The 26,934-nt window shown below is 43.9% G+C and overlaps 1 protein-coding gene across 4 annotated transcripts in view; it reads left to right on the forward strand.

Moving 5' to 3' along the window:
- The window catches only part of kif20bb (kinesin family member 20Bb), a 141,077-nt gene that overhangs the window by 39,316 nt on the left and 74,827 nt on the right, over positions 1-26,934 (forward strand). For all 4 annotated transcript variants that reach the window (XM_085994828.1, XM_085994831.1, XM_085994832.1 and 1 more), the window contains exons 12-16: positions 4,189-4,351; positions 8,121-8,408; positions 9,911-10,050; positions 18,886-19,030; positions 22,154-22,361. In XM_085994828.1, the coding sequence (XP_085850954.1) occupies positions 4,189-4,351; positions 8,121-8,408; positions 9,911-10,050; positions 18,886-19,030; positions 22,154-22,361 (944 nt within the window). The remainder of the gene's footprint in view (positions 1-4,188; positions 4,352-8,120; positions 8,409-9,910; positions 10,051-18,885; positions 19,031-22,153; positions 22,362-26,934) is intronic.

A 26,934-nucleotide genomic window follows, 5' to 3' on the forward strand; every position in this document is an offset into this window, starting at 1 on the left:
GAGAAAAGAAGCCGGGGTTTATCTTTGCATTCCAGAGTGATTCTGAAATAGTGAGCAATTTTGGCAGACGAGAGCAGGACTCGATGATGCTTTCTGGTCCAGCCCGATCTGGCGGTGAATGGCTAAACCAGTTGTCCGCCATATCCGTTTAAGTCTGCGTCCCTTGGACTTAAGGGAGAGAAGTTGAGGGTTGTACCGGGGGAACGGCCAGGGTAAGAGAGAGTAATTGTTTTAATAGGGACTCCGGCATCAAAGATGCTGGTGAGGGTGTGGTTGAGCAGATTGGTAGCTGCAGAAATGTCATGGTGAATGGATAGCTAAATCCTGGACAGTTGGGATTTCACAAGTGCAGTTGTAAGAGAATTTGGAGAGTTTTTTCCGGGGTGGACACAGAAGGAATTGGGGTTAGTAGGGAAGGTTGGTGAGAGAGTATGATGGGACAGTTGGGGTTGCTTCTTGTAAGGAGGCAGCAGCGAGTGCCTCGACGGGCCCTTTGTAGGATGCCAAGAGTGGCTCAGAGGGAAGCTGTAGGCTTACCTAAGAGGGAGTCAAGCCTGGGATGGCGTCAGGAGAGTCGGATGGTTGAAGAGTAATGAAGGGTGGGGATTTGGGAGAGCAGTGTATCCGAAAGAGGAGAGATGAAAGATGGCATGACTACAGGAGAGAGTGGTCAGGGAGGGACAGAGGGAAAAGGAAAAGGGGTGGGGGGGAAGTGGAAAAGTATTGAATGGCTTAGGTCCGGAGCGGTCCTAAATAATCGGTTGAGCTAGACTGACCGAATGCTCATTTGTCCATAAGAAGTTTGGTAGAAGTCTGAATAAAAAGTTTTTCCCAACATAAGCCCTTCTCGATATTCATACTGATAGGAAAAGGAGTCAAATATCTCGACTGAAATAAAATATCCACTACGGACTGAATTATTTACCTTGTTTTCTCTGCTTAATGACACTGGGATTCTTGACTGCATTTGTTTTCAGATGATTTAATGCCCAGCTAACGTTCTAAACTTTTAATCTCTATTTGGAAACTTCTACTTGTTCTCACAAAAGGATTATAATGTGAGACCAATTTATTTCATTAGTATTCAACTTCGAGGCAAATTTTTTATTGAACATGGATTAATTTAATCCGATTGAAGATTCCTTTTGCCAGTGGAAAATGAGTTGGGATAATCTCAGCCCAGTTTTCCTAATTAATTAGTGAGAATCCATAGTGCAGAATAGTTTATTACTTTGGACTTGTGTTGGCAGTCTCACTTCAGAGGTCAAAAGGTTGACTATTGACATGAAATATTTCAAGTAGTTGTGGCACATTTTTGGGGCAAAGATACAGGGAGCTTTTTCCTGTAGAGATGTCACAATCCCATGATCCAAAATGCTTTGCAGCCAATGAAGTACTTTTTGAAGTGTAGCCAATGTTGTAGGAAATGCATCAGACAACTTGCACAAAGCAAGGTCCCACAAACAGCATTGATATAAATGACCAGATAAATATTGGCGGAGACACTTGGGGAGAACTCCCCTGCTCTTCAATTAGTGTTATGGGATCTTTTATGTCTACTTGAGAGGGCAGATGGCTCGGTTTAACATCTCATCTGAAAGACGGCACCTCTGACAGTGCAGCACTCCCTCAGTACTGCACTGAAGTTCCTGCCTAGATTATGTGCTCAAATCTCTGGTGTAGTGCTTGAATCCATGACCATCTGACTCCGATGAGAGTGCTAAAACTGAGCAGCTACTGGCAGAAGGCAGAAATCCACTAGTGAGCAAAACTTTACATTTCAACTCTAGTTATGCCAAGCTTTGGGTTAATTTGCCATAGTTCCGATAAAACCCCATTCTGCCTCCACAATGATACTCGATTAAACTACCCATCCCCCATTTGCTACCAAACTGCAGCAGCTCTGCTGCAGTACTATCAAACTCCACGCCCCATCCCAGTTTTGCCAAACACTGGGACATTCTCTCCAAATACAGCTAATCATCTTTTCCCCCTCAATTCTGCTACTAATGTAAATATATCGCTAGTTGGTGCATATTTTATATAGAATCTTGCAGCACAGAAGGAGGCCATTCGGCCTGTCATGCCAGTGCCGACACTTTGAAAGAGCTGTCCAATTTAGTCCCATGCCCTAGCTTTTTCCACATAACCCTGCAAATTAGTCCTCTTCAAATTCATGTCCAATTGCCTTTTTAAAAGTTCCTATGGAACCTGATTGTACCACCCTTTCAGGTGGTGTCCAGATCTCAACAACCTGTGTGAAGAAATTTCTCCTCAATTCCCCGATAGTTCTTTTGCCAATTATTTTAAATCTATGACCTGGTTACCGGCCCAGTTGCCAGAGGAAATAGTTTCTCCCTACGTGCTCTATCAAAACCCATTATAATTTTGAATACCTCTATTTGGTCTCCCATGAACTGTCTCTGCTCTAAGGAGAACGATCCCATCTTCTCCAATCTCTGCACATACCAGTTCAGTTATCATCCTGATAAACCTCCTCTGTACTCTTTCCAGGACCTTGACATTATTCCTAAAGTGTGGTGCCCAGAATTATACACAATACTCCAGCTGAGGCCTAACCAGTGATTTGTAAAGCTTTATTTGACTTCTGTATTCAGTATTTTGTATTCAGTGCCCCTATTTACAAAGCCAAGTATCCCATACACTTAACCACCTTCTCAACTTGCTCTGCCTCCTTCAAAGATTTGTGAATATTGAAAGATCTTTCTATGTAATCTCAGCTTTAAATTTGGTAAGGAATCGAAATTAAGGCTAATCCTTTCCAGTTTCCACGGAACAATAGACAGAGTTACAGAATTCAATCCCTAAATCACCAGGAAGAATCCAAAAGACCAGGAAAATTTACAAAAATGGAATTTGACTTAATCAGTTACTGTAAATCAGTTGTCCTGATGTAATGCCCTACTTCTGTTATAAAACATCAAATCCTCCAATTCACTATTAGCATTGTTACAGGAGGTCTACTAGAATACAATATATATGAGCAATTAAGATTTACTTACAAGGAAAACACAGTTTTGAAATGTACACTAAACTGTTATTTTAATAAACCAAGTACAGGAAACTTTGTGCTATCCGGCACCCACGGGACCGAGCTACTGCCGTTGCCTCAAAACTTCCGGATAGACCAGCGTCAATGTTATCAGATGGGAGCTTTTCATCTCCGTATCTGACAACAAAGACTGTTGCTTAGCAACAGCTTGTCAGCACTCGGCCCGTGGCTTGGAAGTGTCTCTGGAGCTGTTGCTAAGATAGAGACGCTTTCTAGAGCCTGCCGTATCTGACCACAAGCACTGTTGCTCAGCAACAGCTTGTAAACACTCGGCCCAGTAGCTTGGAAGCGTCTCTGAAGCTGTTGCTAAGCTACAAAGACGCTTTCCAGAGCCTGCCTGTGAAAAGAATGCGAGGAGAAGAAAAAAAACCTAACCAAAATGGCTGCTGATTTCTGCCGTTAGATCGAAGTTGCCAGACATTCAACCTCCGGATAGCACAAAGTTTCCTGTATTTTTTATACACACGGTTCTTTTCTTGTCTCCTCTTCAAGCACTGGGAGCTAGCTATATATATTTGGTCAGATTTCAATCTGTTCAACTCTGCTCCACTCAAAGTTCTCTTTGCTCTTTTTATACACCTCCTCCGATTGCCAAGGCTCATTAGAAATTCATCACTGGCCACCCTGGCAGAAATGAAGTCCATGTATAATTGAAATTGTGTGTTGGACTTTGCAGCATAAGCAATGAGGTAGGCTGGGACAGTGCAGGTGTTTTTAAATGTTATGTCTGATTTAAGGGGATGGCTATCACATTTAAACATGATTGAACGGCTTAATTTCACTTTTTAGTTCCATATAAGAGATTTTCTGGCAAATCCTGTTTTGGAACGATCATATTTCAAATCTTCGAAACTTGTATTTTGAAAAGCCTGTTGGCAGTTTGCACTATTTAAGAAAAATTGAAGTTTCTTTCTGTTAATCTTTAACTTCAGTGTGCAAAGCTTACATTAGGTAGAGATCTAACATTTACAATTCAATTTGACGTGAGGGATGATTCTCTTGTCAATGAGATCTAAAAGGGGAATGTAGAAAACGGAATACTACTGTGGATGCTGAAAGTTATGTATGACAAACTCATTCAAGTTTCTGTAAAACTTTTTCTTTGTGTCCCTTAGGACTCGCAGCCATGTTCCATTTAGGGAAAGTAAGCTTACTCGCTACTTCCAGGGGTTTTTCTCTGGGAGAGGAAAAATTTGCATGATTGTAAACATCAGCCAGTGTGCTTCTATGTATGATGAGACGCTGAATGTATTGAAGTTCTCTGCAGTGGCACAAAAGGTAGGTTAGATATGTGAATTGATCAAATTGTCCTATTCTAATCCATAAACCTTTGTTAGTTGCACAATTGAACAAATGACAAGTACCCATTGGTAGCAGATTCAATAATAACTTTCGAAGGGGAGTTGGATAAATACTTCGAGGAAAAATTTGCAGGGCTATAGGGAAAGAGTGGAACTAATTGCACAGATCTTTCGAAGAGCTGGCACAGACATGGGACAAATGGTCTCTCATTGCACTAAGATTCTATGTATCACCATTTGCGTGATTCATGATTGGAGCTGCAGTTTATTATTTTTTTAATTGTTTTTATAGGATGTGGGCGTCACTGGCAAGGCCAGCATTTATTTCCCATCCCTAATTGTCCTTCAAAAGGTGGTGGTGAGCTGCTGCCTACAACTGCTGCAGTTGGTGTGGTGAAGGTACTCCCACAGTGCTGTTAGGGAGGGAGTTCCAGGATTTTGACCCAGTAACGATGAAGGAACGGTGTTATACTTCTAAGTCAGGATGGTGTGTGACTTGGAGGGGAACTTGGAGGTGATGGTGTTCCCATGCGCCTGCTGCCCTTGTCCTTCTAGGTGGAAGAGGTCGCGGGTTTGGGAGGTGCTGCCGAAGAAGCCTTGGCGAGTCGCTGCAGTGCATCTTGTAGATGGTACACTGCAGCCACGGTACGCCAGTGGTGGAGGGAGTAAATGTTTAAGGTGGTGGATGTGGTGCCAATCAAGCGGGCTGCTTTGTCCTGGATGGTATCTAGCTTCTTGAGTGTTGTTGGAGCTGCACTCATCCAGGCAAGTGGAGAGTATTCCATCACACTCCTTACTTGTGCTTTGTAGATGGTGGAAAGACTTTGGGGAGTCAGGAGGTGAGACACTTGCGGCAGAATACCTAGCCTCTGACCTCTTGTTGCTACAGTTTTTATGTGGCTGGTCCAGTTAGGTTTCTGGTCAATGGTGACCTTGATGTTGATCTTGGGGGATTTGGCAATGGTAATGCCATTGAATGTCAAGGGGCGGTGGTTAGACACTCACTTGTTGGAGATGGTCATTGCCTGGCACTTCTGTGGCGCGAATGTTACCTGCCACTCATCAGCCCAAGCCTGAACGTTGTTCAGGTCTTGTTGCATGCAGGCATGGACTGCTTCATTATCTGAGGAGTTGTGAATGGCACTGAACACTGCAGTCATCAGCGAACATCCCCATTTCTGACTATGTTGGAGGGAAGGTCATTGATGAAGCAGCTGAAGATGGTTGGGCCTAGGACACTGCCCTGAGGAACTCCTGCAGCGATGTCCTGGGGCTGTGCTGATTGATCTTCAACTACCACAACCATCTTCCTTTGTGCTAGGTATGACTCCAGTCAGTGGAGAGTTTTCCTACCGATTCCCATTGACTTCAGTTTTACTAGGGTTCCTTGATGCCACACTCGGTCAAATGCTAACTTGATGTTAAGGGCAGTCACTCTCTCCTCACCTCTGGAATTCAGCTCCTTTGTCCATGTTTGAACCAAAGCTGTAATGAGGTTGTGAGCTGAGTGGTCTTGGTGGAATCCATACTGGGCATCAGTGAGCAGGTTATTGGTGAGTAAGTGCCACTTGATAGCACTGTTGATGACGCCTTCTATCACTTTGCTGATGATCGAGAGTAGACTGATGGGGCAGTAATTGGCCGGATTGGATTTGTCCTGCTTTTTGTGGACAGGACAAACCTGGGCAGTTTTCCACATTGTTGGATAGATGCCAGTGTTGTAGCTGTACTGGAACAGCTTGGCTAGAGGCGTGTCTAGTTTTGGAGCACAAGTTTTCAGCACGATAGCCGGGATGTTGTCAGGGCCCATAGCCTTTGCTGTATCCAGTGCACTCAGCTGTTTTTTGATATCACATGGAGTGAATCGAATTGGCTGAAGACTGGCTTCTGTGATGGTGGGGACCTCGGGAGTAGGCCGATATGGATCATCCACTCGGCACTTCTGGCTGAAGATGGTTGCAAACGTTTCAGCCTTGTCTTTTGCACCTGCGTGCTGGGCTCCACCATTGAGGATGCGGATATTCATGGAGCCTCCTCCTCCCGTTAGTTGTTTAATTGTCCACCACCATTCACGACTGGATGTGGCGGGACTGCAGAGGTTTGATCTGATCCGTTGATTGTGGGATCGCTTAGCCCTGTCTATAGCATTAGTTCATAGCTTTAAGTCAAAAGCTTTGGTCGTTGTCTGATGTCTGCTTATTATTCAAGGAGAGTGTGTTTTAGTACAGCAATTGGTGGCAAGGAAGCCTATATTTATGTAGCTGATGTCCTTTTCCTACTTCATTATTGTATTTAGAAACGTATATTCTGGCTCTTCGATAGGTTTCCAAACTCCAGGGGTAAGACGCATTTTCTAGCTTTAGTGGCCAAAAAAATACTTTACAGTTTGTAATGTCTTTTTGATTTTCATCTGCAAATTTTAATCTTTCATTAGGTTTTTTTGTTCCCTTGTGTTCTGTTGCAGCTCTTTAAGCCATACATTAGTTTGTCTTCTGCATCAACGATTCCTTTTATGATGCTTTTTATTTAAAGCACAGGAAACTATTTGAGACTAATTGACTGACAGGTTTGAGAAAAGGTCCTGTTTGACAAATGGTAACAAGACATTTTCCCAGCATATATTCTGCAATTCAGTATGTTGCAAAGTTCTGTTGCCTCAGATCCTGTTGAATAAAACTTTAAAAAGCTTAAGCTCTATGCGAGGTTGTCTTTCAAGCTGTTGTCAATGTTTCTCTGGATAAGCTTCAGCTGACCTGTTGGTTTTCTAAAGTGAGAGTCTTCACAAAAAGGATCATTGAACTTTGTTGCCTAAGAAAATGTTTTTTTGAAGTCAAGGGTGGGGTAGAGAAGAAAAGTGAGCAACTGTGAAGGGAAGGGTATTTCCCTGAGGTAGGCTTCAGTTGTATCCTGACAAATTATTCCTTATTGAAAAGCTGGACACCAGTAACTAATGTGTTTCTAGTTCCAGTTAGAGACTCTCTTCACACTTTCAGACTAAGTGAAATTGCTTCGGTGTTATATAGGATTGTAGACCTATAATGGATGATTTATTGTAGTTTTAAGGGATAGCAGATATCTGCATTCTGTATGATTTGCTGGATTCTAGAATAGTGCTAAAGCGTGAAGAACTTAATTGAGTGAATACAATAGAATACTCCTCATAGTCCCTACGCAAGCCTAAACCTGGATCATATTCGTCTGTAGTAGGTAAAAGTGTTTAGAATAAGATTGATTTTTTTTTTAATGGATTGACACTACTTTGTAATTGATTTTCAGCTATGTTTATTTATGAATATTGTTTCCAGATTTTATTGAAGCAATTGAGATGATTGTGGCTGCGCAAACAGAATCTACTTATGGAACCAGAGACCAAGGAGCTAATATAATATGCATGTTTCAAAGTGCACTGAACTCACTTTTGCATAAGAGCTTAAATTTGGCTTTGTTTCCTCCTGAAGTACTGAAATTTTAATGGACAAATTAGTTCCCATCTCTTGTGATTGTCATTTTCTCACTTCATTTCGGATGCATGTAATTGACGGATTTGTGATGAGGATAATCTAATTAATGGGTGTGGATTAACAGCATTCCACTTGCAGCGTGGTTGCTTTCAGTGATTATTTTTAACAGCAGTGAATAGTTTCAATGCCTTTACTGTGCTGTGCTAACCTACTAAAATTAATTTTTGTTTTCTCTGACCAAAAAATAGGACTCACTTTTTATTAAACTAGTATTTTCTATTCTAGGTTCTTCTCAATAGTTCAAAGCTTCTTCCCACATTCTTGGTTCCAAAAAGATCAGCCAGGGATGTTTCACTGATCATCAACAATGCTGAAAATGAATCATTTTTGGGAAAAAGACGAACTATGTCTTGGGATGCTAGTCTGGAGGATGTTATTGAAGTGGAGGAGGGGGATACTGAGACAATTACTGTAACTGAAATGGAGGAGGAGGAAGAGGAAGAAGAAGAGGAGGAGGAGGAAGAAGAGGAGGAGGAAGAGGAGGATATAGTAATGAGAAAAAGCAACTATGAGGTAAATACATTGTATTTAATCTTACTACTAAACTGAAGAGAATTTTGTGCTGTGATATTTAGAAAGTCTTCTTGAATAGGTAGAAGATGACCATTTGCTAACACACTCTATTTTTAAAAGTTAATGAGAAACCTTTATCTACCTCCTGGATATGGACAGTACATCTTGCATTGGAATGTACCCTGGGTTCTGCATGTGGAGCTACCTCCCATGATTGGTAATGGATATAACTCCTTATGGAGAAAGCTTCACATAATAACAGAAGAGCAGGTCATTGAAGGATTTAATGTGATGTACAGTACAGTCCAAGGTATAGGATATATGGCCACCTTTTTCTATAAAACTACCATCTCTATAGAGGGTTGGTGACAAAGAACAAAACTGTGTGCCAGCTCAAGATGTTTTGAATGGCCCACTGGTACGGTAGTGTAGTGGTTATGTTACTGGACTTGAGAGTTCAAATCTGACCATGGCTGTCTGAGAATTTTAATACAATTTTATATATTTTTAAAAAGCAGCTGGTACCAGGAAAAGTGACCATGAAGTTGTTGGATTGTCATTAAAAACCCAACTTGTCCCCTAATGTCCTCAGTCAGTGCAACTACGGATGGGCAATAAATACTTGCCTTGTCAACGATGTCCACATACCAAGAATGAGAATAAAACTTTTTTCCTGTGTCATCTGTTAGTTTAGTTTGTTTTCATTCTCTAGTGATTTAGTTGGACAGATTGTTGTTTGGGCTCTTCCCTACACCCCACTATGTATGGTTTGTCGTTCACTAAGAAAATGCAGTGGCTATGATTCCTTTTGATTTTCAAGTATTGGTGTGGGAGCACATTCACACAAGTGTACTCTATACTTTTGGGTTGTTTTTCTCCCCCTTCTAAACATGGAGCAATATGAGGGGGGGAAGAAAGGTCCAGTCCTGTCTGATGAAAAATCAAACAAAGTTCTTTTGTGTGCGTAGATTTTATTTAATATCTCTTCAGGTGAAGTAAGAGATGTCATTGCAAGAGAATGGAACGTTATTTTCAGTACCAATAGATCAGGTATAGCATAGCCAGAAGCAGATGCCACTGTTCTCCAAAATGCACTTTAACCACATCTGCGATTCCACCCACCCCAAGCACTGTAATAGCGTGACATTTCCATATCCTATATTAATAATCACTACTGTTTTTTTTTCAAACTAGATCATTTGTGCTCAATTACAGGCAGTTGAGTTGCAACTACTTAAATGAATTTTGTTTGGGATCGTTGTAGCCAGCAGAGCAAGGACTTTCATCTCTAAGTTTGTGCTGAATTCAAGCTAAAGTCCCAGGAGTGAGAGTACTGAAGTTCCCTGTGATTTATGTATAGTTTTGATAGTGTTTCCAACATGCTTTATACTCTTTAAATACTGTTTTAGGGAAATATAATAGAAATATTCTCAAATTAAAGAAATTCTTCTGTTCGAATTTGAATGCGCCCTCTAGTTTTTCAATTGTCTTGCCATATATAGAAACTGCTGCTTTACATACAAGACCTGAAAAACAAGTTGATTGAGGAAAAGAAAGAAAAAGTGATCTTGGAAAAGAAAATCCGGGAAGAAGTTTGTCAAGAGATGGAAAAGTTCATGGCTCAGTTTGAAAATAATTTAAGGTGCGGTCTTGGGTGATTTTTTTATGGAAATGGTCACTTTTTAGAGTTTTGAAAATGTAATTTTGAAGGAAAATCCAAACCTATTAGTTAATTTAATGCATGACATAAAAATAAGTTTCTCATTTAGTTTTTTTTTTTAAATGTGTGAAGGGTGGGCACTTTAACTATAAAGTAACATCTATCCTATACTTTCATCTCCTACAACCCATGTCTGGAACTGAGATCACTGGTAAAGCCAGAGGAGACCTGACATTTCAAGTCCGAGGGTTTCAGCTTTTCTGCTGTATGTAACCTTGTTCAACAATTGTCTACTCCTAAGTACTTTATTGCTTAAATGAAAGAAGAGATCAACAGATTTTATAACATCAGTGATGTGGTCATAGCTTTTGATCATTTTTGTATCTTCAGGATATTCAATTTGAGATTGGTGGCATGTACGTCCCTTGTCTTATTCTGTAGGGCTGTGTTCTGGAAATTATCCATTGTTTTTTTTCCTTAAGTAGTTCATTCTTAACTAGAGCATGGGACAGCAGCCTAGTTGTATGTCTCTTTTCTTTTGTATCCAAGTTGCAACAAAAGAAAAGAAGTGTCCTTCGTATTAGAACTGCCCCAATTTTAAATTAGCTTCTCCGGTGAAGTTCGGAGACAAACCAAATGTGCATGTTAAGATTTAAATCTGTCATATTTTCCAGGTAGTTAGAGCATGAACTGCCTCTCACCGGTTTATTGCCTTTCTTTTGCCATCTGCTTAATTACCAGATCAAGTATAATAGCAACTAAAACTTGTATTTGTAGTAAAACTTCCCAAGGTGCTTCACAGGAGTGTTATCAAACAAACATTTGACACTGAGCCACATAGAGATATTCGGGCAAATAAGAGGTAGGTTTTAAGGAGCGTCTTAAAGGAGGAATAGTGTAGCGAGGCGGAGAGGTTTAGGGAGGGAATTCCAGAGCTTAGGACCTAAGCAGCTGAAGTAACGGCTGACAATGTGAGTGATTAAAATCGGGGATGCTCAAGGGGCCAGAATTGACTTGCTTTCCCATAGGCAGCCTCTGAAGTGCCAAGCAGCTTTGTTCTTTTTTGAACACCTAGCTGGCACCAATGGTAAGCAAGCCTGTATGTTTAGCATTTCAGACCCCTGAAGTAATTACAGATGCAATGTCTTGTTTAAATAAAACAAAATGAGAACTGAAAGGGGAGTCTATTCTGCTTTTCTTTAATATTAATCTTGGTCACCACCACCATTTCATTTGAATTTGTCATTGTTTTAGCTAACAATTGGTGCCTAACACAGTACAGTGAGACAGATTTCTTTATTGTTGTTTTCAGTGGTTGTGATACTGGGCTAACAAGCTAGTGGTTGGGAGGTAAAATCCCACCATGGCAACTTGTGAAACTGAAGTCAATAAATCTGGTAATTTAAAGACTAGTACCAGGAAAAATGATCTAAGCTGCCAGATTATTGTAAAACCCCACCTGTTTCACTAATGTCCTTTCAATTGGAACATGCTACCCCTAATTACCCGTATGCAGCACTTTGTGCGATCCAAAAATCTCCCATTTTCTACGGAAGATGTGAAAAGAATGTGCTCCTCCTGTAGAACTTGTGCGGAATTAAAACCGCAATTCTTCCGTCCATCGGATGGCTCACTCAGACACGCTATGCAGCGACTCAGCATTGACTTTAAAGGGCTACTGCCTTCCTCAACGCGAAACACCTACTTACTTACTATGGTGGACGAATATTCACACTTTCCCTTTGCTTTCCCCTGTCCCAGTATGCTTACTTCCACAGTGATCAAATGCCTTGATCAAGTCTTTTCCCTTTGCGGTACAGCCAATTTCATCCACTCTGATCGGGGTCCCTCCTTCATGTCAAGCGAACTCAAAAGTTATCTTTCCCAACGGGGAATCGCCACAAGTAAAACGACACGTATCATCCCATTGGTAACGGACAGGTTGAGAGATACAACGCTATCATTTGGAACGCTGTTCGTCTTGCACTGAGGTCACGCAACCTACCAGACCAGCAGTGGGAAACTGTGCTCCCTGACGTGTTGCATTCCATCAGGTCTCTTCTTCCCACGTCCACTGTGGTGTATGTAACCTGTTCCACCTTAAGAGAACTTAAGCCTGTTCCACCTTGAGAGGTACTACTTTCTCTGGCTGCTGTATACGTAATACCGGTGGTGACCACACCGGTATATAAGCACTGTGTAGTAATATTGTATTCAATATAGTCCCGACCTCCAACCAATAAAGACCTGTTGAATTTACTCTCTTAGTCTGTGTAGTAATTATCACTATAACACACACTTAACAGTGGCGACGAGTCCGATTCTTACCCTGCGGCAGTTATTTCCACGGCGGCTTCGTCCACAGACAGGACGTCGAAGAGAGGTTTCCACCCTCATCACCCTACTGGAAGACACGTCGAGCGGCAGGCATCGAGAAACCGGAGTGCAGAAGACATCCTGACCTCGAAGCCTCCATCAGCGACTGTCAGCTTTCTTCTTCTACCTCGGTGGTGGGTAAGCCGGGCAGCGACGCGACAGAAAGTCAACCGCGTTGGCTGTACAGACGGGGCTGGGAAGACGGAGGAATAAGGGCGGTGAGATCGATCGCGACCGGAGATAAGGGCCGGGCCGCTTTCGAGCGAGAGGCGCAGCGCGGGGACATTGATCGCGACCGGAGATAAGGGCCGCATTCGGGCTAAAAGGCGCAGCGTCTGGGGAAACTGAAGGCGCGAGAGCCGCGGTGAAGCGGAGACAGCGTCGGGGGACGGTTGAAGACCGCCAAGCGCGGGAAAACCGCCATTTTGTGGGCGGAGGACGACGACAAAGAGCGGGAAGCCACCATCTTGGATAACATAAAAATACAATAAATTGCAACGATGCCTAAACATGGGAACATTAATACCTTTGATAGTGACATCGAAGATTGGGCCATGTATGTAGAACGCATACAAAATTATTGTACGGCAAATAAAATTCCTGATGCAGATAAAGCACTAACATTATTAAATTTAATGGGTGCAAAGACATACGGGCAATTGAAACACCTGTTATCACCAGATGAACCGGCGGATAAGACGTTCGATGAGATTGTTACTGTCCTGAAAAATCATCTAAACCGCACGCCGCTGATGCTAGCGGAACGATTTAAATTTTACGACAGAAGGCAGCTGCAGAATGAAAGCAATGCTGAATATTTGATGGAATTACGTAAGCTAGCAAAATATTGTCAGTTTGGAACGGGACTGACAGAGGCACTACGAGATAAATTTGTGTGTGGTTTATTTAAACAGGATACACAAAAGCGACTGCTCGAGGAGAATGAGCTGACGCTTGAGAAGGCGGTCACTATGGCAGCAGCACACGAAGCTGCAGCGAGAGGCACGGCAGTAATGCAGCTACGGTCACCGGAACTCGGTACAAACAAATTGGGTTTGAGTTCTGTCAAATGTTATCGTTGTGGAAAGACCACGCACGATCAGAACCAGTGTTGGTTTAAAAACCAAGAATGCAGAACGTGTGGCAGGCTTGGCCACATAGCTAAAGTATGCCGGTCAGGAAAGAAGACCAGCAACAAAAAGTCACCGCAAGGAAAATACGCAAAGGTACACAAGGTGACAAAGAACAGTTTGACCGAACAGAAGTCAGATTCAGACGCTAGCAGTAATGAACTGGATAGCTTAAGAGTACACAACGTTGGTAAGGATGCAGATCTCCAGACAATTTGGGTCACTCTTCAGATAGCAGGAGTCCAAGTAAAAATGGAATTGGACACTGGATCGGCATTGACGGTCATGAATAAGAAAGATTACAGAAGGTTATTCCAACATATTCCCCTACAGGATACTGAGATTATATTGAAAACATACACGGGGCAAAGAGTGTACCCCATCGGAAAAATAGAGGTAGAAGTGGTCCACAAGGGCGAAGAAAGCCAAGTAATGGACTTATATGTGCTACCTGAAGGAGGTCCACCACTACTAGGACGGGAGTGGATTAGGAAAATGAATATGGACTGGCACTCCTTGAAAGCACTAACGGTAGATTCCGGGGAAACAGCTGTCGAACCTAAACGATTGTCCAGAATATTGGATGATGCTAAAGAGGTGTTCCAGCAGGGACTGGGAACACTGAGAGGAATTACGGCAAACATCAAGATTGATGAACATGCACAACCAAAATTTTTTAAAGCCAGACCGGTACCCTATGCAATACGACCTACTGTTGAAGCGGAACTGGAAGCACTAGAACGTTCAGGTGTACTGTCTAAGGTAGATTGGAGTGAGTGGGCTACGCCCATTGTTCCCGTTATGAAACGTCCTGCGAGCAACAAGCCAGGAGATCCAGGGAAGGTTCGCATCTGTGGAGATTTCAAAATCACCGTTAATCCGGTGCTTCACACGGTGCAGTATCCGCTTCCACGGATTGAGGATATTGTCGCTTCATTGTCTGGCGGGAAACACTTCACCAAGATAGACCTGGCGCAGGCGTACTTGCAGATGGAGGTTGAGGAAGAGTCACGCCAATACCTCACGATCAACACGCATCGAGGGTTGTACCGGTACAATAGGCTGGTTTTTGGAGTGGCATCGGCTCCAGCAATTTGGCAGAGGGCCATGGAGCAGGTATTACAGGGAATTCCAGGCACACAATGTTACCTGGACGATATTCTGATCACAGGTGATGGTGATGAACAACATCTCGCAAACTTGGAACTGGTGCTCAACAGACTGAAAGAGTATGGACTTAGAGTAAATCGGCAGAAATGTGAGTTCTTCCAGAAGCGGATCTCGTACTGTGGCCATGTCATTGACCAGGAGGGGCTTCATAAGTCTCCTGACAAGATTGAGGCAGTTGTAAAGGCTCCCGCTCCGGAGAATGTCTCTCAGTTGAGGTCGTTTCTAGGATTAATGAACTATTACCATGAATTTCTGCCAAATCTATCCACGGTACTGCACCCGTTAAACGCTCTTTTACAGAAAGGGGTACCATGGGAATGGGGCGAAAACTGTAAGAAGGCATTTCGCAAAAGCAAAGAATTGATCACCTCAGGAAGTGTTGGCTCACTTCAACCTGACACTGCCTATTCGGTTGGCTTGTGATGCTTCCCCATATGGTATTGGGGCAGTATTCTCACACAAGTTGCCAAATGGCACGGAAAGGCCAGTCGCGTTTGCATCCAGATCATTGACCTCCGCTGAGCGCAACTATGCGCAGATCGATAGAGAGGCTCTTAGCCTTGTATGGGGAGTGAAGAAGTTTAATCATTACCTGCAGGGCCAAAAATTCACACTTCTGACAGACCATCAACCGTTGGTATCAATTTTTAACCCTAAGAAGGGCGTTTCGGTGATGACAGCGCAGCGTCTCCAGAGATGGTCTCTTTTCCTAGGGGCACATCAATATCAAATAGAATTCAAAGGTACGAAACAGCATGGCAATGCTGATGGGCTGTCGCGCCTGCCACTACCTGAAGAAGAAGACACGACGAAAGTTGACCCTGTTGAGTTATTTCATTCGACCATCATCAAGTGTTTACCAGTCACCAATGCAAGTATTGAAAGAGAAACCAGGAACGACCCGACACTGTCCAGAGTCTACGAGGTGAAAGGATGGCCAACACGGGGTGATCCTCTGTTACCGGCATTTTCGGCAAGGCGAGACCAGCTGTCAGTCTGCCATGGTACCTTGATGTACGGGACAAGAGTGATTATTCCTCCCAAGTTAGGGGAAAGAGTTTTAAACGAACTGCATGAAGGTCATCTGGGGGGAGTTAAAATGAAAAGTCTTGCTAGGGCTTATGTATGGTGGCCGGGTATTGACCAACAGATTGAGGAGTTAACGAAAAGCTGCGCTGGGTGCCAAAAAGTGCAAAATGCACCTCCGATAGCACCGCTACACCCATGGGAATGGCCTTCAGCCCCATGGCAACGCGTACACATTGACTTTGCTGGTCCATTCATGGACTCCATGTTCCTAATCGCGGTGGACGCACATTCCAAATGGCCAGAAGTCATCAAGATGAATACCACTACTTCAGAAAAGACAATTGCGGTGTTAAGAACAATATTCGCAAGGAATGGATTGCCAGAACAGATCTGTTCGGACAACGGACCACAGTTTGTATCGGAAGAATTCCGACAATTCTTAAAGAAGAATGGAGTAAAACATTATACCTCTGCCCCATATCATCCGGCGACAAACAGGTTGGCTGAAAGATTTGTCCAGACATTCAAAAAGGCAATAAAGGCCATGAACGATGATCAGATTCCGCTGCAACACAAGGTCGACAAGTTCCTGATGTCATATCGAAACGCCGATCATGCAGTGACTGACCAAAGTCCTGCCATGATGTTTTATAACAGGAGGTTGCGGTCCAAGTTGGACTTGTTAAAACCAAATGTGCGGAGGGAAGTGGAAAACAAACAGTTTCGGCATATTAACAACAAGACCACTCGAACTTTCGACGTAGGACAACCAGTGTTGGCAAGGGGCTATGGAAACGAAAAATGGCAGTCCGGAACAATTCGGGCCAGACAAGGACCTCTGATGTACACAGTAGATATTGGTCATAATGTGATAAGGCGTCATGCGGATCAACTGGTCGAGTCGAGAGCAAGGGTCGAACCCATGGTTGTGACAGAGACAACTGTGGAAGACGTTAATGAACCTGAAGCATCTACCTCGGCAGGGAATGTACTTGATGATGATGACACCCAATACATTGGAAACCAAATAGAGGAGGCACCTCAACAACAAGAATCAGAGACTACTGAGGTGTTATCCAAGCCGCATCAGAAAGCCTCCTGAGAGACTGAACCTTTGAACTGTTATACCTGAAGTTATATATGTTATGATGTTATGTTAAATGGGGATATGACTGTTAAGCTAAAAAGGGAGGATTGTGGTGTATGTAACCTGTTCCACCTTACGAGAACTTAAGCCTGTTCCACCTTAAGAGATGTACTACTTTCTCTGGCTGCTGTATACGTAATACCGGTGGTGACCACACCGGTATATAAGCACTGTGTAGTAATATTGTATTCAGTATAGTCCCTACCTCCAACCAGTAAAGACCTGTTGAACTTACTCTTGTAGTCTGTGTAGTAATTATCACTATAACACACAGACTTAACATCCACCAACGTCACGCCTCATGGGCAATTCAGGTTCCAGCGTCGCTCCACACATGGGACGTCCCTACCGTCATGGTTGGCAGCTCCCGGCCCCGTGCTGCTCCGAAGATTCGTCCGATCTGCCAAAAACGATCCCCTCGTTGACGAGGTGGAGTTGACTGACGTTAATCCCACTTACGTGCACGTACGGTACCCTGATGGCCGGGAGTCCACCGTTTCACTGAGATCTGGCTCCCTGTCCAACCAGACCGAAATGATAGAAGGTCCCACGGTAATGATGCCGACACTCTGCGCTCCTTTTGAAGATGACGCCCTACCTGGGACATCGAGATCTGCCGGCTACTCCACCGGATCAACTCAGGGAGCCGAGCGCTCCCCATGGGATGGCCACCCGAAGCCAGACGCCAGTCAATCCCCGGCTACCAAACAAAATGAAGCCAGCTCCGCGCCTGTGGGGACCCACACCCGGAGTCACAATCTCCCCAGTCTCCCTCGGGTCGATCAAGGCGACATGGGCCCTGTCGACCCAGGGACCCAGACACGGTCCGGGGAGACGTGCCTTCCAGCCACAAGCGAAGAGCTAAAAGACTGCGGCTATTCGTGGTCCGGCTAATCCGTTAAAAGGAAGTCATCGGACTTCCAAATCTTTAGGGAGGAAGAATGTTATGAATCTTATGATCCATGAAGAAAGTCTCATGAAATAACACTGGACGGCCAGCTGGTGGCGCCGTCCAAGGAGTATAAATACTTGGGCGTGGGCCCAGCTTGCCCAGGACATTTTGTAAACAGGAACTAGTGAAAGATAACTAGACCTCCATGTTTTGAAACTAGTTGATTTAAAGCCTTGCTTTATACTCGAACCAAGTGCGTAGTGAGTTTTATTACGTCAACTAGCACAAAGGAAGAAGGTTGAAGGTCAATCATCACAGCCCCAGGACATCGCTGCAGGAGTTCCTCAGGGCAGTGTCCTAGGCCCAACCATCTTCAGCTGCTTCATCAATAACCTTCCCTCCAACATAAGGTCAGAAATGGGGATGTTCGCTGATGATTGCGCAGTGTTCACCATTCGCAACTCCTCAGATAATAAAGCAGTCCATGCCCACATGCAACAAGACCTGGATGACGTTCAGGCTTGGGCTGATAATTGGCAGATAACATTCGCGCCACAGAAAATGCCAGGCAATAACTATCTCCAATAAGCGAGAGTCTAACCACCGTCCCTTGACATTCAACGGCATTGCCAGCGCCGAATCCTGGGGGTCACCATTGATCAGAAACTTAACTGGACCAGCCACACACATACTGTGGCAACAAGAGCAGGTCAGAGGTTAGGTATTCTGCAGCGAGTGTCTTGCCTCCTGACTCCATTGATTATAATTACTGTAAAATGTTGGCGTTCTATAGTGACCATTAATTGACTGAATTAATCTGCTGTATGATTCCCCTCTGCCTATTTTTTAAAATGTTTTAATTCCCCATCCCCTCTCTTTTTCTGGATGCCTGTCCACCTCTTATTTTTCCGGCCTTAAGCAAGGGCCTTCACCTAAAACATAACCTTGCTGTATTCTCCATGCATAGTGATTGCCCTGCTGTGAGTTCCAAGCATTTTTTTTTTCCAGATTTCCACCATCTCCGGTATTTTGCTTTTCACTTGAATTGTTTCACCTGTGTTTTTTGTTTATAGAGAGCATGTAAAGGTAGAAAATCAGTTAACTGAGGACAGAATTGAAAAACGCAATGAAATATTTCAAACTTTGGTCAAGACGTATGTTGCTATTGACAAGAATGATGCTGTTACTGAAGCCTGTACTGAACCAGAAGTCAATCGGGTATGTGTTTTGCAGTTGTTTTCAGCAGAAACTATTGCCTTTTGAGATGTTCTTCTGTGCTGTTCATTGACAAACCATTTTCACAAATTCCAAGTACTCTTGCTAATCGAAACCTAGTACTGGGTGTCCAACCCTATCCAAATCTGCCTTGGTTCACAATTTCATCTGTCTCATCTAGCAGTTTTGGAGTCATCGTCCTCCAAAAGAAAACTCTGGCTGGAATTTTCTGGGGGGGTCAGCAGGCGGGGTCGGGTGGGAAATTTGATTTTTTTTTTTGGACCGGGTCAGGAACCCGCCGCAACGTGCCTTTCCCAATGTTGGGGTCTGTCGGCACTGAGCAGACCCGACAGGCAGCAGCGGGCAACCCAGTTAAACTCATTAGCATCTAGTTGACGGATCATTAACAGGCTTTTTTAACTTGCCTTTTCACTTTTTAACTTCATGGCCACGGGAACCACACTGTTCGGGGACCACGGCTGTCAACCTGAGGCGGGAGTTCAGTGGCCATTGCTCCAGCTGATTACTTGACAGCTTCAAATGTATGGTAAAAGCACCCACCTGCCATGATCACTTTCATTAGCCACAAGCTGTTTCTCAGTCCATTTCCAGCACAGATTCTACATGCTTTCCACTCTCCATTCTCCATCCATTCTTACCTCATTGGAAGAACACTCTCACCATTGGCACAATGCTTCCTTCATCTCTTCTTCACCAGCCATCTATTCCATTGACATGGGTGCCTTTATACTGTCTCACATTGGTCCTCAGAATCCGACCATGATCAGCCCCAACACCAGCAGCACGAGACACAGCAGCACCAACAACACCACCAACCTTCTCCACGATCACCTGATGCTGCACAGGATAGAGGGCATCAGCACCCAAGCACATTGCTGCCCAGGAGGCATGGGAGGGCCTCACTATGGCCATATTTACTTCACTTGACACTGTACACCCTGGCTGCCATGTGATGTGCCAGGTTGGCACCACCCCACACCAACACCATAAAGCATCCCTACAATGTCCAAGCCTTTCCTTACACCCCGCAATGGTGGGGACGGTGAACAGTTATGTCTCGCCATTCACTGCAACTCAGTAAGCCACTACCAAAGGTGCACACAAATCTGTCCAAGAATGGCAATTGTTGAAAGTATAGGTTTCAAAGTTTGATGGCACATTAACAGAAACTTTACATGAACATTGGATAAACACCCAAGTGGCGACCCGTGTTGTTAGTTGGTATGCTTGCACTAGGATGAGGGTGAGTGTGAGGGTTGGCTAGTGAGATGGGGATGTGAGAATGTAGATAGAGGGGGATGGGTGGACGTGCACGGTAAGTTGGTGAGTAAGGATGTGCAGGAGTAGGGTAGGGAAGGCAGAGTGATGGGGATGTGATGAGCGGCACAGCAGGATGAAGCTGAATGTGACTTTGTACTAACGTTTCATGATCTAATGAGATCATTGGAAGGTTTGTGCCACTGCACCCAGGTCCTCCTGACAACATCCCTGCTTGTGACCTCCTCTGCAATGTGCAACTAGGTTGTTTTGTTCTCCTGGGGAGGTCTCCTCCGCCCATCAGAAGGGAAGAGGAGCTCCCTGCATGCCCTGACTCCCCCATAAGCATATGGAGGGAGTCATGGGAGAACCTGGGTGCAGCCCTGCACCTCTGTGCAGTCATTCAGTGTTTGCAGCACTTCAATGCTGTAGAACACTGACGGCACAAATGTTAAAAGAAAGTTGGCCATGGTCCCTTTAAGGAAACCGGCTGATGATGCGTCATGAATGACTTCACCAGACCCGCGTCCTTTAATTAGGCAGGGAAACGTGCTGGGCGGGCTTAACGAGCCCCATCAATGGAAAATCATTTTCCAGAGCAGGATGGAGCCAGCAGTGGGGTCGGTGCCTGCCCCGGACCTACTGAGGTGAGGAAAATCCAGCCCTCTGTATCTGATCTTTCCTGTTCCTGGCACAAAGCTATATATGAGTGAGGTGAGCACCATTACTAAAAAGCAGCCCCCCACCACATACAATGAAATGCAGTGCTGACCACTGTCAATGGGAGCACACGTGCCTCCTGTGCGCCTTCTACTTTCAGTGGCAATGTCTGTTCCCCAGGGCTTTGAGGCTGCATGCCAGTGTCTGAGCGAGGTGTAGCAGGGTCACCAATTTTCTGTGGTTCTCTACAAGACTGTTTATGCTTGAGCCTGATTTTCCATGTCTGTCGGGAGCGCAAGGTACTAAAATTCCTCAATTTGTACCAATCCAAAAAGCCACACAAAATAAGAGTAATGAGCTTCAGATGCTATTACTTCTCTCCCTGAAACTTTTTCTTTGTATGTAGAATTTCACATGTAAAATTAAGCATCATTTGTTGAACACTGAAGCATGCATTTGACTGGGAAATTCACAGAATCACAGAAATCCCACAGTGCAGATAGAGGCCATTTCGGCCCATCGAGCCTGCACAGACACATATCCCACCCGATCCCCGTAACCCCTACACCAACACATATCCCACCCTATCCCCGTAACCCCACGTATTTAATCCCCCTAACAGTAAGGGTCAATTTTATCATAGCCAATCAACCTAACTCGCACATCTTTGGACTTGCCTTTGCACATTTGCAAATTGGCCTTGCACATTTGTTTCCAAGCACAGTTTCTCCCAATTTTGATGCTGGCAACCACCAAGATCAGCCTCATGTGTGATGTATCGTTAGTTGCCTCTGAATGAACAATCTTCTGCCACCTAATTGATCGTCTAAGGCCCACTGGCTTTCTCTGTTTCATTGTCAGCCTATTTTGAATAAGGGAAGGTTGAATAAAGTGACTGACTTTTCTAGGTTATTCTACAGACAGTTGGGGCACAGGATCACAAAATCTTGCTCACTGCTAACCTAATGGTTTGTACCTCCGTTCCATTGGATAGTCTTTAGTCACAAGGTTGCTGAATAGTTTCCACAGATGTGTGAAAAATTAAATGTAAGCATTTAGCTAGCATGTTATTAACATGATATGCAAGTTCCACTTTCAGTTAGTGTTCCAAAGATTTACTTTTTTCAATCCAGTGATTTGCTGATTTTATAATACTAGCTGTGCAATCCATCTACTTTTTCAAAACAGGAGAGTGTGGTTAATACTAATGTTGTGGGATACATCAAGTCCTTGGAACCAGATGTAGCTGAAATCAAGAAGCAAGCTGAAATGATCCATCACCATCTAACAACTGCTCCAGAACCTCCAGAAACTATTGCACTCCTGGAAGCTAATTTAGCTCATGTCATTCAGGAGCGTAACCAAACACAAGAAGCACTGAAAAAGAAAACTGCTGGTAAGCCTCGGCAAAAATATTGTTGTACTAATAATTATAAAACATTATGGTGTTAATACATGGTATTGGGTTTTAAGGTGGTTTGTTTTAGGTAAACAAATATGGCTTAATTTATGTAAAATTTGAATAGAACGGTTATAGCCATAGGGGATTTGGTAATTAGGGGGATAGATGCCATGCTCAAGTCACGACTGAATCCTAGGGTTCTAAAAGAGGTGAATGCATTGGTTGTGATCTTTCAAAATTCCCTAGATTCTAGAATAGTCCCCGTGGATTGGAAGGTAGCAAATGTAACCCCACTATTCAAGAAAGGAGGGAGAGGGGGAACTACAGGCCAGTTAGCCTGACATCAGTCGTTGGGGAAAATGCTGGAATCCATTATCAAGGAAGTGGTAACAGGGCACTTAGGCAGAGTCAACATGGTTTTATGAAAGGGAAATTGTGCTTAACAAATGTATTACTTTTTTGAGGATATAACTAGCCGGTTAGATAAAGGGGGAACCAGTGGATGTAGCATATTTGGATTTCCAAAAGGCATTCGATAAGGTGTCACATAAAAGGTTGCTATGCAAGATAAGGGCTCGTGAGGTTGGGGGGTAACATATTAACATGGATAGAGGATTGGTTAACGAACAGAAAACAGAGAATAGGGATAAATGGCTCATTTTCCGATTGGCAGGCTGTAACTAGTGGGGTGGTCAAGGATCAGTGCTTGGGCCTCAGCTGCTTACAATCCTATATTAATGACTTCGATGAAGGGACCGAGTGCAATATATCCAAGTTTGCTGACGATACAAAACTAGGTGGGAAAGTAACCTTTGAGGAGTACAGAGTCTGCAAAGGGGTATAGGCAGGTTAAGTGAGTGGGCAATAAGGTGGTAGATGGAGTATAATGTGGGGAAATGTGAGGTTATTCAATTTGGCAGGAAGAATAGAAAAACAATACTTTTTAAATGGTGAGAAACTATTAAATGTTGGTGTTCAGAGAGATTTAGGTGTCCTTGTACAGGAAACATGGAAAGTCAGCATGCAGGTATTGCAAGCAATTAGGAAGGCAAATGGCATGTTAGCCATTATTGCAAGGGGGTTGGAGTAGAAGAGTAAGGAAGTCTTCCTACAATTGTATAGAACTTTGGTGAGACCACACCTAGAGTACTGTGCACAGTCTTGATCTCCTCTGAGAAAGGACATACTTGCCTTGGAGGTGGTGCAACGAAGGTTCACTAAGATTGATCCCTGGGATGAGAGGGTTGTCCTATGAGGAGAGGTTGAGTAGAATAGGCCTATATTCTCTGGAGTTTAGAAGAATGAAACATAGAAGATAGGAGCAGGAGTAGGCCATTCGGCCCTTCGAGCCTGCTCTGCCATTCAATGAGATCATGGCTGATCATCCAAATTCAGTACCCTGTCCCTGCCTTCTCCACATATCCCTTGATCCCTTTAGCCTTAAGAAATATATCCAACTCCTTTTTTGAATATATTTAATGAACTGGCCTCCACTGCCCTCTGTGGCAGAGAATTCCACAGGTTCACCACTCTGGGTGAAGAAATTCCTCCTCATTTCAGTCCTAAATGGCTTACCCCTTATCCTTAGACTATGACCCCTGGTTCTGGACTCCCCGGCCATCATCAACATCCTTTCTGCATCTAGTCTGTCCAGGCCTGACAGAATTTTATAGGTTTCGATGAGATCCCCTCTCAATCTTCTAAACTCCAGTGAGTATAAGCCCAATCGACACAATCTCTCCTCATACGTCATTCCTGCCATCCCAGGTATCAGCCTGGTGAATCTTCGCTGCACTCCTTCCATGGCAAGGACGTCCTTCCTCAGGTAAGGCGACCAAAACTGCACACAATACTCAAGGTGCGGTCTCACCAAGGCCCTGTACAACTGTAGCAAGACATCCTTGTTCCTGTACTCGAACCCTCTTGCTACGAAGGCCAACATACCATTTGCCGCCTTAACCGCCTGCTGCACCTGCATGCTTACCTTCAGCGACTGGTGCACAAGAACACCCAGGTCTCTTTGCACTTCCCCTTCTCCCAATCTATTGCCATTCAAATATTAATCTGCCTTCCTGTTTTTTGCCACCAAAGTGGATAACCTCACATTTATCCACATTATAGTGCATTTGCCATGTTTCTGCCCAATCACCCAATCTGTCCAAATCGTACTGGAGTTTCTCGACATCCTCCTCACAGCTTACCCTCCCTCCCACCCAGCTTTGTGTCGTCTGCAAATTTGGAGATATTACATCCAATTCCCTCGTCCAGATCATTAATATATATTGTGAACAGCTGGGGTCCTAGGACTGATCCTTGCGGTACCCCACTAGTCACTGCCTGCCACTCGGAAAACGACCCGTTTATTCCAACTCTCTGCCTTCTGTCCGCCAACCAGTTCTCTATCCAAGTCAATACCTTGCCCCCAATCCCATGGGCCTTAATTTTGCACGCTAATCTCTTATGTGGGACCTTATCGAAAGCCTTCTGAAAGTCCAAATACACCACATCCACTGGTTCTCCCTTATCTGTTTTATCAGTTACATCCTCAAAAAATTCCAGTAGATTAGTCAAGCATGCTTTACCTTTTGTAAATCCATGTTGACTTTGTCTGATCCTGTCACTGCTTACCAAGTGCTCTGCTATTACATCTTTTATAATAGATTCCAGCATTTTCCCCACTACCGATGTCAGGCTTACCGGTCTATAATTCCCCGCTTTTTCTCGACCACCTTTTTTGAATAGTGGGGTAACATTAGCTACCCGCCAATCCATGGGTGCCGTTCCAGAGTCTATCGAGTTCTGGAAGATGACCAGCAATGCATCTACTATTTCTAGGGCCACTTCCTTAAGTACCCTGGGATGTAGATTATCAGGCCCTGGGGATTTATCAGCCTTCAGTCCCATCAATTTTCCTAACACCATTTCCCTACAAATACTGATTTCTTTCAGTTCCACCCTTTCATCAGGCCCTATGTTCCCCGGCATCTCTGGGAGGTTATTTGTGTCCTCCTTTGTGAAGAAAGAACCAAAGTATGAATTTAGTTGGTCTGCCATTTCTTTGTTTCCCATTATAAATTCCCTTGATTCTGACTGTAAGGGACCTATGCTTGACTTCACCAATCTTTTTCTCTTCACATATCTATAAAAGCTTTTACAGTCAGTTTTTATGTTCCCTGATAGCTTACACTCATATTCTATTCTCCCTTTCTTAATTAATCCCTTTGTCCTCCTTTGTTGAATCCTAAACTGCTCCCAATCCTCAAGATTATTGCTTTTTCTGGCCAATTTATATGTCGTCTCCTTGGATCTCATGCTATCCCTAATTTCCCTTGTTAGCCACGGTTGAGTCACCTTTTTTGTTTTATTTTTATGCCAAACTGGGATGAACAAATTCTGTAGCTCATCCATGCGGTCTTTGAATGTTTGCCATTGCCTATCCACCATCAACCCTTTGAGTGCCATTCCCCAATCAATCCTACCCAACTCACTCCTCAGACCATCGTAGTTTCCTTTATTTAAATTGAGGACCCTAGTCTCTGAGTCAACTACTTCATTCTCCATCTTAATGAAGAATTCGATCATATTACGATCGCTCAGACCCAAGGGGCCTCGTACAGCAAGATTGCTAATTAATCCTTTCTCGTTACATAATACCCAGTCTAAGATGGCCTGATCTCTGGTTGGTTCCTTGATGTATTGGTCCAGGAAACCATCCCGTAAACACTCCAGGAATTTCTCCTCCACAGTATTGTTACTAATTTGGTTGGCCCAATCTATATGTAGATTAGTCACCCATGATGACTGCTGTGCCCTTATTGCACGCTTCTTTAATTTCCCTTTTCATGCCACCCCCAACCTCTGTCTTACTGTTGGGAGGTCTATATACCACTCCCACTAATGTTTTTTTCCCCTTAGTATTTCTCAATTCTACCCATACAGATTCCACATCATCAGAGCTAATATCCTTCATTACAATTGTATTAATCCCTTCTTTAACCAGTAATGCTACCCCACCTCTCTTTCCTGAATATCGAATACCCCTGGATGTTGAGTTCCCAGTCTTGGCCATCCTTGAGCCACGTTTCTGTAATCCCAACCAAATCATATTCGTTTACCTCTATTTGTGCAGCCAATTCGTCCACCTTATTACAAATGCTCCTCGCATTAACACACAAAGCCTTCAGGCTTGTTTTTTTAACGCTCTTAGACCTATTAGAATTATTATTTACTGTGGCCACGTTTGATTTTAACCGTTGATTTCTCTGACTGCCACTTTTGTTTTTCTCCTTCCTATCTTTTCCTTTTATCCCTGTTTCCCTTTCCTCTGTCTCCCTGCTCAGGTTCCCAACCCCCTGCCATTTTAGTTTAAACCCCCCCCCCCCCCCCCCCCCCGAACAGTGCTAGCAAACCTCCCCGCAAGGATATTTGTCCCGCTCTGGTTCAGGTGCAACCCGTCTGACTTGTACAAGTCCCACCTTCCCCAGAAGCAGGCCCAGTGATCCAGGAAACTAAAGCCCTCCCTCCTGCACCAACTCTTTAGCCACGCATTCATCTGCTCTATCCTCCT

This window comes from Somniosus microcephalus, chromosome 8 (assembly GCF_052327205.1).
Source record: "Somniosus microcephalus isolate GS21.2 chromosome 8, FLI_Smic_1.0, whole genome shotgun sequence".
NCBI classification, from domain to species: Eukaryota; Metazoa; Chordata; class Chondrichthyes; order Squaliformes; family Somniosidae; genus Somniosus; species Somniosus microcephalus.